This window comes from Eptatretus burgeri, chromosome 7, assembly GCF_056783735.1.
Source record: "Eptatretus burgeri isolate ZD-2024b chromosome 7, Ebu_testis_v1, whole genome shotgun sequence".
Lineage (NCBI taxonomy): Eukaryota > Metazoa > Chordata > Myxini > Myxiniformes > Myxinidae > Eptatretus > Eptatretus burgeri.
The window spans coordinates 2033745-2047425 of NC_140967.1; the positions used below are offsets into that span (position 1 = coordinate 2033745).

At 43.1% G+C, this 13681-nt stretch overlaps 1 protein-coding gene across 3 annotated transcripts in view; it reads left to right on the forward strand.

Moving 5' to 3' along the window:
- LOC147022550 (MAP/microtubule affinity-regulating kinase 3-like) overlaps nt 1-13681 on the forward strand; it is a 145052-nt gene that overhangs the window by 87927 nt on the left and 43444 nt on the right. For all 3 annotated transcript variants that reach the window (XM_085887237.1, XM_085887235.1, XM_085887238.1), the window contains exons 10-11: nt 4150-4249; nt 11337-11449. In XM_085887237.1, the coding sequence (XP_085743363.1) occupies nt 4150-4249; nt 11337-11449 (213 nt within the window). The remainder of the gene's footprint in view (nt 1-4149; nt 4250-11336; nt 11450-13681) is intronic.

Below are 13681 nucleotides of genomic sequence, written 5' to 3' on the forward strand. Positions count from 1 at the left end.
AAAAACTATAGCGCATACAAAAGCGATATATATATATATATATATATATATATATATATATATATATATATATATATATATATATATATATATATATATATATCCAGCGATTCATAGCTATTATGAACAGGCATTCAATAATATGAGTGAGGAAAGTGAATAAAAACCAAAAAACTGTCATTAAGAAATTGTTGTGGCCTGTTCCACGTGAAGGCGTGGCTGAGCAAGCCAAAAAACATAGTGGCTTTCAGACCCCAGCGAGGTTACCTTGGATACGCCTTCAGACCCCAAAGAGAGCAGTGACCGAGGATACTCCTGATGAAGGATATAATTAAATAAGGCCGTTAATTATCTTCAAAAGATGTTTTTTTTGTTAACCCAAACACCGAATTTTCACTCATACACTTCCTTGGAATTTTCTTTGTATACATGCAAACTTTCAGGCTGCTAGGTTTCATGGTTTTGGAGTTATGGAGGACACACACTGACGCTCTGACACTCTGACGCTCTGACACACTGACACTCTGACGCACTGACACACACGCACACACACACACACACACACACACACACACACACACACACACACACACACACACACACACACACACACACACACACACACACACACACACACACACTGTGACACACTGTGACACACTGTGACACACTGTGACACACTGTGACACACACACACACACACATTTCTTAGTTTCGATGCATATGGTTGTGGTGGCTTAGTGGTTTGGGTGGCTGGCTTAGGATCTCAGGGTCCTGAGTTTGAGCCTTGTTTCCACTGAATTAACACCAGGTGGGGTTGACTCAGCCTGTCACAAAATACATGCCAGTGCACTGGTGGAGGAGCACAGCGTCAGTGGCACAGCTGCACTTCCAAGAAATGATAGTTACCCTGGCAGCGAAGCTGCCAAACGCAAAAACAGAACACTTTCATTTGGAAAGGTTGTGAGTTTCGATCTGATATATTGAAATATTATTGAGGCTTGGTGTTAATATATTCACAAAAATATCCCATTCGATGATTATGGGGTGAAATTGTTCTCATGGCCACCGTTTTTTCTCTCTGCCACGTGGGGTTTTTCTCTCTGCCACGTGGGGTTTTTCTCTCTGCCACGTGGGGTTTTTCTCTCTGCCACGTGGGGTTTTTCTCTCTGCCACGTGGGGTTTTTCTCTCTGCCACGTGGGGTTTTTCTCTCTGCCACGTGGGGTTTTTCTCTCTGCCACGTGGGGTTTTTCTCTCTGCCACGTGGGGTTTTTCTCTCTGCCACGTGGGGTTTTTCTCTCTGCCACGTGGGGTTTTTCTCTCTGCCACGTGGGGTTTTTCTCTCTGCCACGTGGGGTTTTTCTCTCTGCCACGTGGGGCGTTTCTCCCTCTCTCTGTCACGTGGGGCTTTTCTCTCTGCCATATGGGGCTTTTTTCTCTCCCATATGGGGCTTTTTTCTCTGCCATATGGGGCTTTTCTCTCTCTCTCTGCCATATGGGGCTTTTCTCTCTCTCTCTGCCATATGGGGCTTTTCTCTCTCTCTCTGCCATATGGGGCTTTTCTCTCTCTCTCTGCCATATGGGGCTTTTCTCCCTCTCTCTGTCACGTGGGGCTTTTATCTCTGTCATGTGGGGCTTTTCTCTCTGCCATATGGGGCTTTTTTCTCTGCCATATGGGGCTTTTCTCTCTCTCTCTGCCATATGGGGCTTTTATCTCTGCCACGTGGGGCTTTTCTCTCTGCCACGTGGGTTTTTCTCTCTGCCACGTGGGGTTTTTCTCTCTGCCACGTGGGGTTTTTCTCTCTGCCACGTGGGGTTTTTCTCTCTGCCACGTGGGGTTTTTCTCTCTGCCACGTGGGTTTTTCTCTCTGCCACGTGGGGTTTTTCTCTCTGCCACGTGGGGTTTTTCTCTCTGCCACGTGGGGTTTTTCTCTCTGCCACGTGGGGTTTTTCTCTCTGCCACGTGGGGTTTTTCTCTCTGCCACGTGGGGTTTTTCTCTCTGCCACGTGGGGTTTTTCTCTGCCACGTGGGGTTTTTCTCTCTGCCACGTGGGGTTTTTCTCTCTGCCACGTGGGGTTTTCTCTCTGCCGCGTGGGGCGTTTCTCCCTCTCTCTGTCACGTGGGGCTTTTCTCTCTGCCATATGGGGCTTTTTTCTCTCCCATATGGGGCTTTTTTCTCTGCCATATGGGGCTTTTCTCTCTCTCTCTGCCATATGGGGCTTTTCTCTCTCTCTCTGCCATATGGGGCTTTTCTCTCTCTCTCTGCCATATGGGGCTTTTCTCTCTCTCTCTGCCATATGGGGCTTTTCTCCCTCTCTCTGTCACGTGGGGCTTTTATCTCTGTCATGTGGGGCTTTTCTCTCTGCCATATGGGGCTTTTTTCTCTGCCATATGGGGCTTTTCTCTCTCTCTCTGCCATATGGGGCTTTTATCTCTGCCACGTGGGGCTTTTCTCTCTGCCACGTGGGTTTTTCTCTCTGCCACGTGGGGTTTTTCTCTCTGCCACGTGGGGTTTTTCTCTCTGCCACGTGGGGTTTTTCTCTCTGCCACGTGGGGCTTTTCTCTCTCTGCCACGTGGGGCGTTTCTCCCTCTCTCTGTCATGTGGGGCTTTTCTCTCTGCCATATGGGGCTTTTTTCTCTGCCATATGGGGCTTTTCTCTCTCTGCCACGTGGGGCGTTTTTCCCTCTCTCTGCCACGTAGGGCATTTCTCCCTCTCTCTGCCACGTGGGGCTTTTATCTCTGTCATGTGGGGCTTTTCTCTCTGCCATGTGGGGCTTTTCTCTCTGCCATGTGGGGCTTTTCTCTCTGCCATGTGGGGCTTTTCTCTCTGCCATATGGGGCTTTTCTCTCTCTCTGCCACGTGGGGTGTTTCTCTCTCTCTGCCACGTGGGGCTTATGGTAGGTCGGAACTGGTAGGATGGTAGGATAAGATGGTAGGAACTTCTATGCCAACAAACCCTCGAGTTTCATTCCAGTTTTAATATCCATCTTGTGTTCATTCTGATACCTGTGGAGTATACTATTCTGGTGCATGAGGATGATTCCAGTGCTTTTATTTTGTAATTTGGTTCATTTCTAAGTTGTACAAATTTATCTTGGAATAGGGTTATTGTGTACATTTGACACTCATGGAAAAGTAAGATGATGGTGGAGAAACTAACAACATTCTGACAGTTGGGCCACAGTTGGACACAACATGCAATGGAGTGAGCAAAAAGGAAATGAGGAGAGACAGGGGTGGGGCAGAGTAACCTGCAAGTAAGAGAGTTGCGTTTGGTAGCCTTAATGGGGATAGAAAAGATTGTGGGTCAACATAAGGGATGACCTGAGAGGGTGGTGCACCTCTTGCTTGATCTTCTGGAGGCAAGAGTGGGATTAAAGCCTGGAGAAAAGAGGAACAAAAGAGTGGAGGTGGGCATAAAGCTTGGATTTTGGGAGATTAACCAGGAGCAGGTCTCACAATGAAGTTGTTCCACAAAATGGATCTTATATGGCTGAATCAGGGTTGTGGGTTGTTTGAGGTTGTTGGTACAGATTTAATTTGGGGACAGTATGCAAGTTGTACTAAATGTCTTCAATCTCACCAAGTAGCTTCATGATGTGTTGAGTTTTACAAAATATACTTGGTAGTGCCTTTTACCACTCAGCCCGAATTGGGCGAAGGGATATTGTCGTCACAGGCGTTGTCCGGCGGGCGTCCGAGCGTCCGTCCAGGCGTCTGTCAACTTTTGGTTTCTGTCAATTTCGAGGAGAATGCCTTGTCCGATTAAATCCATTTTTGCAGGGTATGTTGGGGTTGAGTAGAGGAAGGTTCCTTTCGAAAATAGGCATGTTGAGATTTTCACTGTGGCCGCCACGGCAGCCATCTTGAAATTGGTTTCCGTCAATTTCGAGGAGAACGCCTTGTCCGATTAAATCCATTTTGGTGGGTGTATTGGGGTTGAGTAGAGGAAGGTTCCTTTCGAAAATGGGCATGCTGCGATTTTCAATATGGCCACCATCTTGAAATTGGTTTGCGTCAAGGAGCTGAGGGCTTACGCCCGCTTTGCGGTGATATTTTTATAAACTGCTTTAAAATGTCAGTGAAAGGACATTTAAATTCCTTCAGATATCCTGCTGCATGAACCTCATTCCTATATTTACAGCAAATAATGAAGGACCGGTGGATGAATGTGGGCCACGAAGAAGACGAGCTCAAGCCGTACTGTGAGCCTTCGATGGACATCAACGATCCTACGCGAATCGGTACGTCAAGATGATGATGATGATGATGATGATGATGATGATGATGACGACAATATATAGTCTTAAGGTTTGTGTGCTGTAGCATTGACTGGTTTGTTGATTATTGTGCATTCCTCGTGCTCTGCCAAGAGCCATTTTGGTGAGTTTGAAAGCTAAGTTCAGTGTTTTCTTGGGGAAAGGTGAAAGGCAACCTTTTTCGGGGCATGTTTTTACTTCCGAATGAAGTCGTTTGTAGTTTTTTTTTTTTTTTTTTACAGTCTGTGCAAAGGAAAGTTACCTGTGTTGTTTATGACCTTGGATGTTATCTGTGTTTATCAGATTTTGTGATGATATTATAAAACGACAATTTGTACCCAAGACTTTCCATGTTGGCCTATCCTGAAATAAAGTGAAGCTTTAGTAATGAAGACAAACTGAAATAAGCACACCGTTGGTTTTTAGCTCGCCTATTCGAAGAACAGGGAGCCATAGTGATACCCCCGGCGTGAGCGTGAAAATGTTAAAGTTTTTGGTGCAAGTTATTTTTTCCTTTCTAATGTTTTTATCTACCACACTATTTTTTATACGCCCGATATACGTATATATCGGGGCGTAATATGTGATACCGGTCGTCTGTTCGTCCGTCCGTCTGTCTCTGTCTGTCTGTCTGTTTGTCTGTCTGTCTCTGTCTGTCCGTCCGTCCGTCCGTCCGTCCGTTCCTGTCCGCTCCCAAAAACTCCCAACGTTTTCAACTTTCACGTTTCATATTTGGTACATAGGTACAGACTGTGGAGACGGTGTGTCGTGATATACGTTCGTCATCTAAAGTGGTTGCCATGGCAACCAGGATGCTGTTTTCCATGTAGTAGCACAATTCTGTATATACCTTCTTGTTCGGGCGTATATTGTGCTCACCTGCGCTCTTGTTACTGATGACAATATACAGTTACATATATTGCTTTAAAATTATTTGGATCAGACTTCACTGCAATGCTTTATAAAAAAAAATTAATTATTAGACGAGTCTTTTAAAAACGATAAATGTATATACAGGCGAGCATTGGGTGGCTTTGACACCAACTCTGGTAATATGAATGGGTTTGTGTCGTATCATTTCGATTTTATTTCTACACAAAATGTACCAAAATTTTCTATCAATCTCTATTAAGCACTTAATGAGGCAAATTTTGGATCACCAACGAGACGATTGTGTTCTACAAAACATCTAAGACAATGCAAAAGGTGTAGTTTGAAATTTGTTATCAGTAGAGATGCAACTGACAATGGAAGGGCAATGAGCAAGTCACGGATCACGCAGGAAGCACTCAGCTTGATGGACACTCGCAAAGTGCTGAATAACAAAGTAATGTTGTGCTGATTCTTATAAAATGCCGTGTCAAAATGACGCCATAGATAGAGCTGTAGAACACCAGGTGAGAAAAGATGAGTAAAAATAGTTAAATGACTTGCCAAGAGTTTTATTGATTCCTTAAAAAAAATACAAGGATGCCCTTTGAAAATGTGATCGAATGAAGAAGTTCCCACAAACCGAGGAGCATGTGAGATGAGCACAACAGACTGCGCACAGACTATGAAGACATCGCAGGGAGATGGCAGACGTATTTTCAATCTTTACAAATGTAAAAGAAAAAGAGATATTGATTAAAGTATGTGACTCGGAACCAAGCATTCTCGAGAACGAAGTTCAACACACAATTAGTAAGTTACCGTGTCTATCAGGAAAGCTGCCGGAACAAACCACCTGACCCACCAGTGTAACTGCTGAAAAAATGGGCAAAGGATCATCTGAGTCGTGATAGTACATTGTGCAACAGTATTTACAGACAGTGGCCGATATACTTTGTTCAGTTGATATTCCCGCCTTTTCTAAACACACGGGGAACAGACTCTGCAGAATGTGAAGTGGTATCCTGAATAGGCCGTGCTCGTAGGATTTTTTTTTTTGTGAGGGTGTTGCTACAACGGGTTCGTATGCAAGTTGAAGGAGAACCTGCAGAGGTGCAAGCTGACTTTCAAAACCAGAGTTGGGCCTGTGGAATTGATCATTGATTACAGAAAAAGTTATAACTCCATTAAAGACCAATCATTTTTTGAAATCACATGAATTGGCATTGATGGTGACATCATTTTCATACTTGAGCAACTCTCCAGTGGATAGATGGCGGTGAGAGTGGGAGTCAACATACAAAATGACTGATTTGGTGTCAAGAAAGAGGGGTTTGGTGTCGATCACAAGGTTGCCTGATATTTCTGGTGAGCTTTAACATGTGCTCTTTGGAGGTGCTGAAATGTCAGCTGATGAACTGGGATGGATATTCAGCATATGAACAACCATCTCTCTGCTGATTACATCATCCTCATGGCTACATCACTGGGGCAGTTTCGGGTACCACTGGACAGTGTGAATTGACAGTCAGAGGAATACAGCCTTGAAATCAGAATGAAGAAATATGAAGTTGATGCAACAACAAAAAATTAACCTGAGGAATGAAACATTCACTCCCAAGAACAGGTGAAACACATTGACCATTCGGAGCATCTTTGTTCTGGAGTGACTGCAGAGATCACGTGTAGTAAGGAGATACGTGGACAGTAACTCTGTTTCTCAATGTCTCACCAGAAATCACTTTTGCCATTGCAAACAGGTGGGTAGTCTCTCTTCTACCACCTCCTCTCTGGTCTTGCACCCTCTGCACTTTCTGTGCTTTCTTCCCCTCCCTCCCTCCCTCTCCAGGTTTCTACAGGATATACATGGTCCACCATCAACCTCCTCCTGGAGAAACTACCTAAATCCAGAACTGCTGCTCACCTCCACTCATTTGTTTCTCTTTTTCCCACCTGTGGAACCAACTTCCACATCCTCTTCATTCTCATTCTTCCCTCCAGGTCTTCAAGACAGCTGTTTGCCACCATCTCACATCGTCCCCAGTCCAAAACCATGATCTATTCTCCCCTAGATACCCCCCCCACCAGCCCACCCCACCCCAAACCCTCCTCCTTCCAAATTTCCAATTTTACCTCCTGAGAGTTCCCTTTTGTATCCATCTTGTCCACCCCATTCATCATCTCCTGCTCCCCATTCATTGTCCACCTCCCTCTGTCTTGGACTTCTACTCTGCTGTTTGTTTTGCATCTTGTATTTCCTGATCCATCAGTATACTAGCTCTTCCAAGAGCCTTGACGAATGTATACCAAAAAAAATGTCGTTACTTTGTTCTTATCGCATCTTGTATATGAAGTTCCTGGTTAAAGACATGTAACGTTCTATATTGCTGAAGTGTACATCATGTCTCATTGCCCTAAGGGTCAAAAGTCAATAATGACCTCAAATTTCAAACTACACGGATTTAATCTCTGCTTGAGAGAATGCCACATCGCCATTTGGGTGGTGCGTAAGTTAACAGACCGCTGTGCCTCACTGAGGCCGATCTTCACTCGGCCGTAACACCGATCGGCTCAAAGGCCTTTTAACTGTCGCTTTGGTAGTTTTACAACGAAAGGAACACATATCGGGAGTGCATTGCGATTGGTGAATATGACCGCGACAAGGCATCTTTGCCTTCACATAGCAGCGAGCACCAACACGGTGGTTGTAAGATTGAAATCTGTCTTCAAACCACCTCACCACCCAAAGTCCTCAACCACGCAGTACACCATCCTCTCCCTTTATTCCTGTTCTTCAAAGCAAAAGGTTAAATTGTTATATCATTTCATATTTATTCATTACCTCATTGAAGTAGTGGAATATTTTGCTCTTCATGCCATTAACTCTATTCACGGAAAGCGTGATCTAAGCAGGAAGTGGATGTCCGACAGGTCATGGTTTATTACATTCATTTGTTTGTCTTTCTGTGTAATTTTTTTTTTTATCTCCGCCACCGAAGTTGAAGGAGGTTATGTTTTCACCCCTCTCTGTTGGGTCGCCGAAATAGGTGACCCTTATTGTCAGTAATTCTGTCTGCCTGTTTGTTTGGATGTTTGTTTGTTTGTCATCAGCATAATTGGTAGTAAACGTGGGCGGATTTTGACCAAACACAGGTGGTAGGTACATCTTATGACCTAGTGCTTTGGAAATTGTGATGGTTGCTCGGGACGCTTTGGTTCCCTAGCAACAACGGAAAAACCTTCAAAATCGGTACCGTTCACGCGAAATCAATTCCGAAAGCCATTATCCCACGTAAGGTTATGAAATTTGGCACGAATGATCTACAGGTGATGCTCTATCAAATGTATTCCGGTTTTTGTGATAAATGGAATACTTTACCCGCAGCGCCCCCCTACAAATGGAGTATGCGCAAAAATTGGCGAAAATTGAAGGCCCCCTAGCGACCAGGTGAGTGCATCGATACGAATGAAATTTTGCAGGTTCAAAGTACTCAATGAGTACTACAACTTTGCCTCAGGACATATTGACCGATTTCGCTTAGGTCAGGGGTCAAAGGTCAGTTAGTGCAAAAATCGATAATATGCGAGAGCTGGAGGTGCCTTCGCGTCAAATGCTACTCCTCCTAGGGTTATGGTTGGAAGGTCATGAAAATTCACACTAATCGTCTGGAATACATTGTGCACAAATGATCGAGCTGGATTTTCGATTTAGATCTTTGTTCACCCACAGCACCCCCTCGAACTTTGGGGATTTCCGATTTCAAACCGCATTTTCGGTACTTTTCATTCAAATGGATACCGAGTAGTTATCAGTAGATGGAACTGGATGAGATTTGATATGCATAATCTTAAGGTGATTTCCTATCTGCTATATGACATCCATTTTGCTCTATATCTTATAGTTCCCATGCTCGGCGACGCATCGCCACCTTCCGGCTTGTCTGTTTGTTTGTCTGTCTGTGTGCAGGATATCTCAAAAAATTGTGGACAGATCCGGATGAAATTTGGTGGGCAGGTTTATTTCTGTGACCACGACGAATTGATTCTATTTTGGTGAAGATCCGAATCCGGATCCGACTCCTACAATTTTTAAAGTGATTCTTCACCATTGAGAGATAGGGCTCAAAAACGATATATAGCACAATATCTCAAAAATACATTGGGTCAGATATGTTCTCGTGGATCAGGCATTACAGGGCGGAGGTATGCGCTCCACTGAGTGCCCTTCTAATTTAATCAGTGATTATGAATAGCCTAATTGTGTTCATAAATTTGTGTTAATAAATGATCGTAACTTATTTATATTCTTCGTGAAGCATCTTAAATACACATCGAAGTTACAATTGTGGGTGGAGTCAGGGCAGCTGTCCAACCAATCGGTGGGAAGGATTGTTTTACACACACACACACACACACACACACACACGTTAATATATAAGGTCAGTGACAAAAAAAAATCTCAATTTAATCCATTTTAAGTTCAGGCTCTAATGCAACAAAATATTAAAAAGTCAAGGTGTGTGAATACTTTCTGAAGGCACTGCATGTATTCTTCACCCTTGAATAATTGTTTTCACCCCTGTCTGTCAGTCTGTCGATTTGTCTGTTTGTGAGCAGGATATATCAAAAAAGTTATGTCTGGATTCAGATGAAACTTGGTGGACAGGCTGGGTTTGTGACAACAACGAATTGATTAGATTTTGGTGAAGATGCGATCAATGTACTCTTTAAAAAAAACTTTTTTTTAGGTGATTCTTCACCATTGAGAGATGGGGCCAAAAACGATATCCATCCATCCATTGGGACCATACTCTGTGCAGAGCATTGGTGCTGCCTAAGCAGTCTCCTTGGCTATTGGGCACAATCCTGGACGGGTCGCCACTCCGACACAGTATACCAGCAAGCTGGCACTCATTTTGCTGACCTTGGAAGGATGATAGGTAGAGTCAACCTCACCTGGTGTTAATTCAACAGCTGAATGGGATTTGAACTCAGGATCCTAGGATCCCAAGCCCACCACCCTAACTATTAAGCCAACACCACGCATACTACTTCCAAATATCCAGCTAAATTTCAATAAAGCTGGAGGTTGAGAAGAACAGGTGTATAAAAGGACAAATGTGATTGGTTAAACAATGATAAGAAACATACCAAGGCATTCAATGAGACTCCAGAAAGGTTAAAGTGTATTTGAACGATTACAGCTCCCTCAATGGTGATTCCAAAATTGGCAAACATTTTGTGTTAAACTTCTATTTAATATGGACATTTAGAAAACAGCACTTCTGAAGCCATTTGCTTTGCTTCCTCTTCAACTGCAGGAGACAATATTGCAAATGCCTCTTTTGCAAATGCCAGTGATGATTGTGAAGAATGGTGGGATGTTCGGTTATCTGGAATTTTCTTGAAACTCTGCAATGACACTCTGGAATTCATCCATATATAGCACAATATCTCAAAAAGTTACGGATGGATTTGGACGAAACTATGTGGATGAGTTGGGTAGGTGACAGGAATAAGCTGATTCGATTTTGGTTCAGGTCCGGATGCAGTTCAGGCCTATCAATGGGATACAAAACATATACTGTTCAGCCTGTTGGAGGTATGCACTCCACCCAGTGCCATTCTAGTTATTTTTATGTCAGTGGTTCCCAAATTTTTTGACCACAACCCAAAATTTGAAATCGCATCCACCTCATGACCCAAATGGTATTGGTACCTCCGATAATTATTGGTCAGAGAAACCGTTTTTGACATGAACCCTGCCTCCCTCAAAATTCCGGATTTTGAGGGGGGGTTCAAGTTCGGGTCATGACCCTGAGTTTGGGAACCCCTGGTCAAGTTGTTGGTTAAAGTGGTTCTGGTATTACAAATTTCAAGATTTAAAATTTGGATTCTAAATACAATACACATTTAATTTGTATGTCTGCATGTTTAGATTGTAATAGTTTTGCTTTTTCCCCTCCTTCTTGGCATGTTAACATTTACTTTGGTTCTCTAAGTTTTTATTTATCTGCTCCTTTTTCACTCAGACTATGAAAACTGGATGCTTTTAGTGATATTCACGTCATCCCTTGGTAGATGGATTGCAAATGTTCAAGATGTTGTTTCACCAACAAACTGAGGGTTTGATTTTGTAACATGTTGTTTGGAGCAGGTTCCTCTTCTATGATTTTGCAAAGCTTTTCACTTTTCATTGTAGAGATTATGGTGGAGATGGGATACACACGAGAAGAAATTCACAATTCTCTTGCGAACGTCGAATATGATGAAATCACAGCCACGTATTTGCTGCTCGGAAAAAGGAAATCCGAGGTAACAACACAACTCCATGATACCAAACACCCATGTCTTCTTTCACACACTCAACGTTCTGAGACTTGTGCCTGAACATTACTTGCCTTGTTTAAGTGATACTTTCAAAATGTTCTTCTCTGTTGTACTTTTGGCATGGTATACCATTCGTCTTGTTTTGGTTACATCATGCATTTTATCACTCAGATTGTCTAAGACCTGCAACTGCACGCCATCCCAACCAGGAATGCATTACAGATTTTAAAATACAGAAACGTAAACTCATGAGTACATCTGTTGTCTTTCTCTTTTGATCACTTTATTATTTTATACAGAAATTGAGGCTCAGGGAAGATCCAAATGATAGAGGTGATGTTGACACAGCGATTACACTCGATTTCATGCTACACAAGGCAGGTCGGAGATATGGTAAATTAATGAACAAAGGGACATCATAAGTAGGCACGAAGACAACAACGATACCAAATGGGATGAGTCGATGAGCAATGTGCAAGCAGATAGAACACGCTGACAAACTTGCCTCCAAATCCTGTGTACCCAACCCATGAACTCTTTTGCCACTTTATCCTCTTGATATCACTGCCTTCTTGACTCCGTGTGTTTCACACTCAAAGATAGAGTTCTTTCTCGCCTTGATTTTTCATCGACGATAGACCCAGATCACATCAGTGCCTCTGTTTTCACATTCTACACTCTCCTGTCCAAAGGCAAAACCTAGTAACTCATTTTTTGATCAAAACTGAGCTAATACTAATTTTGGAGTTACTAGGTTATAGGCTTCATGTTAGTGTATAAGTTATTGTAATTTGTTCCCTACGTAAGCTTGTACGCTCATGGCAGGACCTAGCAACTCGTACAGAATTTGGTAAATACCACAAAAAAACCTAGTATCTCAATGGATCAATCTGATGCCACGCTTTAGTCACATGACATCGAAATGGCGGCGCTCTAACATATGTAAAGGAATAATCAAATCTTCTCGAATGGATACGGCTTTAATCTATCTATAATTCCAGCAATCTGTGTGTGTGTGTGTGTGTGTGTCTGTGACTGCCGTTTCTCGACAACCGCTGGTCCGATCTAATTGAAACTTGCCAGGTATATTGCTGGGGCCCTGACGATGTGCCTTTTCAAGGTTTGATATTAATCGGACAAGTGCTTCCCAAGTTATGGCCATTTATTTACCAAACCAATGACAAGACACGTTGTTGCGTGGGCATGGCCGATGGGAAAGGGAAGCTCAGCCGCGTTCGCCATTACGGGTTACAACGTACGAACTTCCGGATAGTGATGACTTCGTGTATTCTAATAATTTCTCGATTTCTTATGCGCATTTATAGATAAACACAATGCCCCAAGTTATGATCGTTTTCATATTAGACGGTGCATAAATTTTGGTAACATCAGAGTGCTGGAATTCTCCGAACCAAGAAGTAAAAAATTTTTCTCTCTCTTCTCTTCTCTTTTTGTTTTTCCTTGCCACGACATTGCGAAAAGGAAAAAATACGTTGGCGCTAATTGAATAATTGGGTATTAAAACGAAATTGCGAATAATCGTAACTGCGAATCATATTTGAACTTCCGGGCCACGCACGTCCGGGCACTCGAGAGCGAAGAAACGGCCTGCGTGGTTGTTGTTTGTTGCTCGCGGTTTGAATATATATTTATTATTATTATATATATTTTTTTTTACGGGCACGTACTAGTATATATAAAAGCAGTTTTTCTTTGTTTTCTCAAAATCAATTAGAAGTGAGTTACTAGGTTCTGCCTTTGGACGGGAGCACTGCTGCTAGATTGTTTCTTTGTTGTAGACATTTCCGTTTTTTCCGCTTCTCTTCTGGTCTCGCTTCCTCTGCTCTCTCAGTCCTCTAACATGCACTGGATCCTCCAGGACATTCTTCCAGTTACCCCCTATTGGATAAACTCCCCAAATCCAGTATTTCTGCACACCTCCACTCTTTCGTTCCTCTTTTTTTTTCCCCTCTTTGTGGGGCAGCCTTCCCTTACAAACTTGAAGTTGGTGATGCATCACCATCTCAAGTCATTCCCAATCCCCACCCATGATCCTGTCTATCCCCTTTAACCATACCCAACCAAACTTCATACTTCCAGTTTTTCTCCCCTTCTTTCTCCTCATTCCTTTGTGTGTGTTCACCATCTGCCCCATTGTCCTTGTAAGTACATTTTTTTTTTTTTGCCCCTGGTCGTCTTGCTCTTCCATGGGCACAT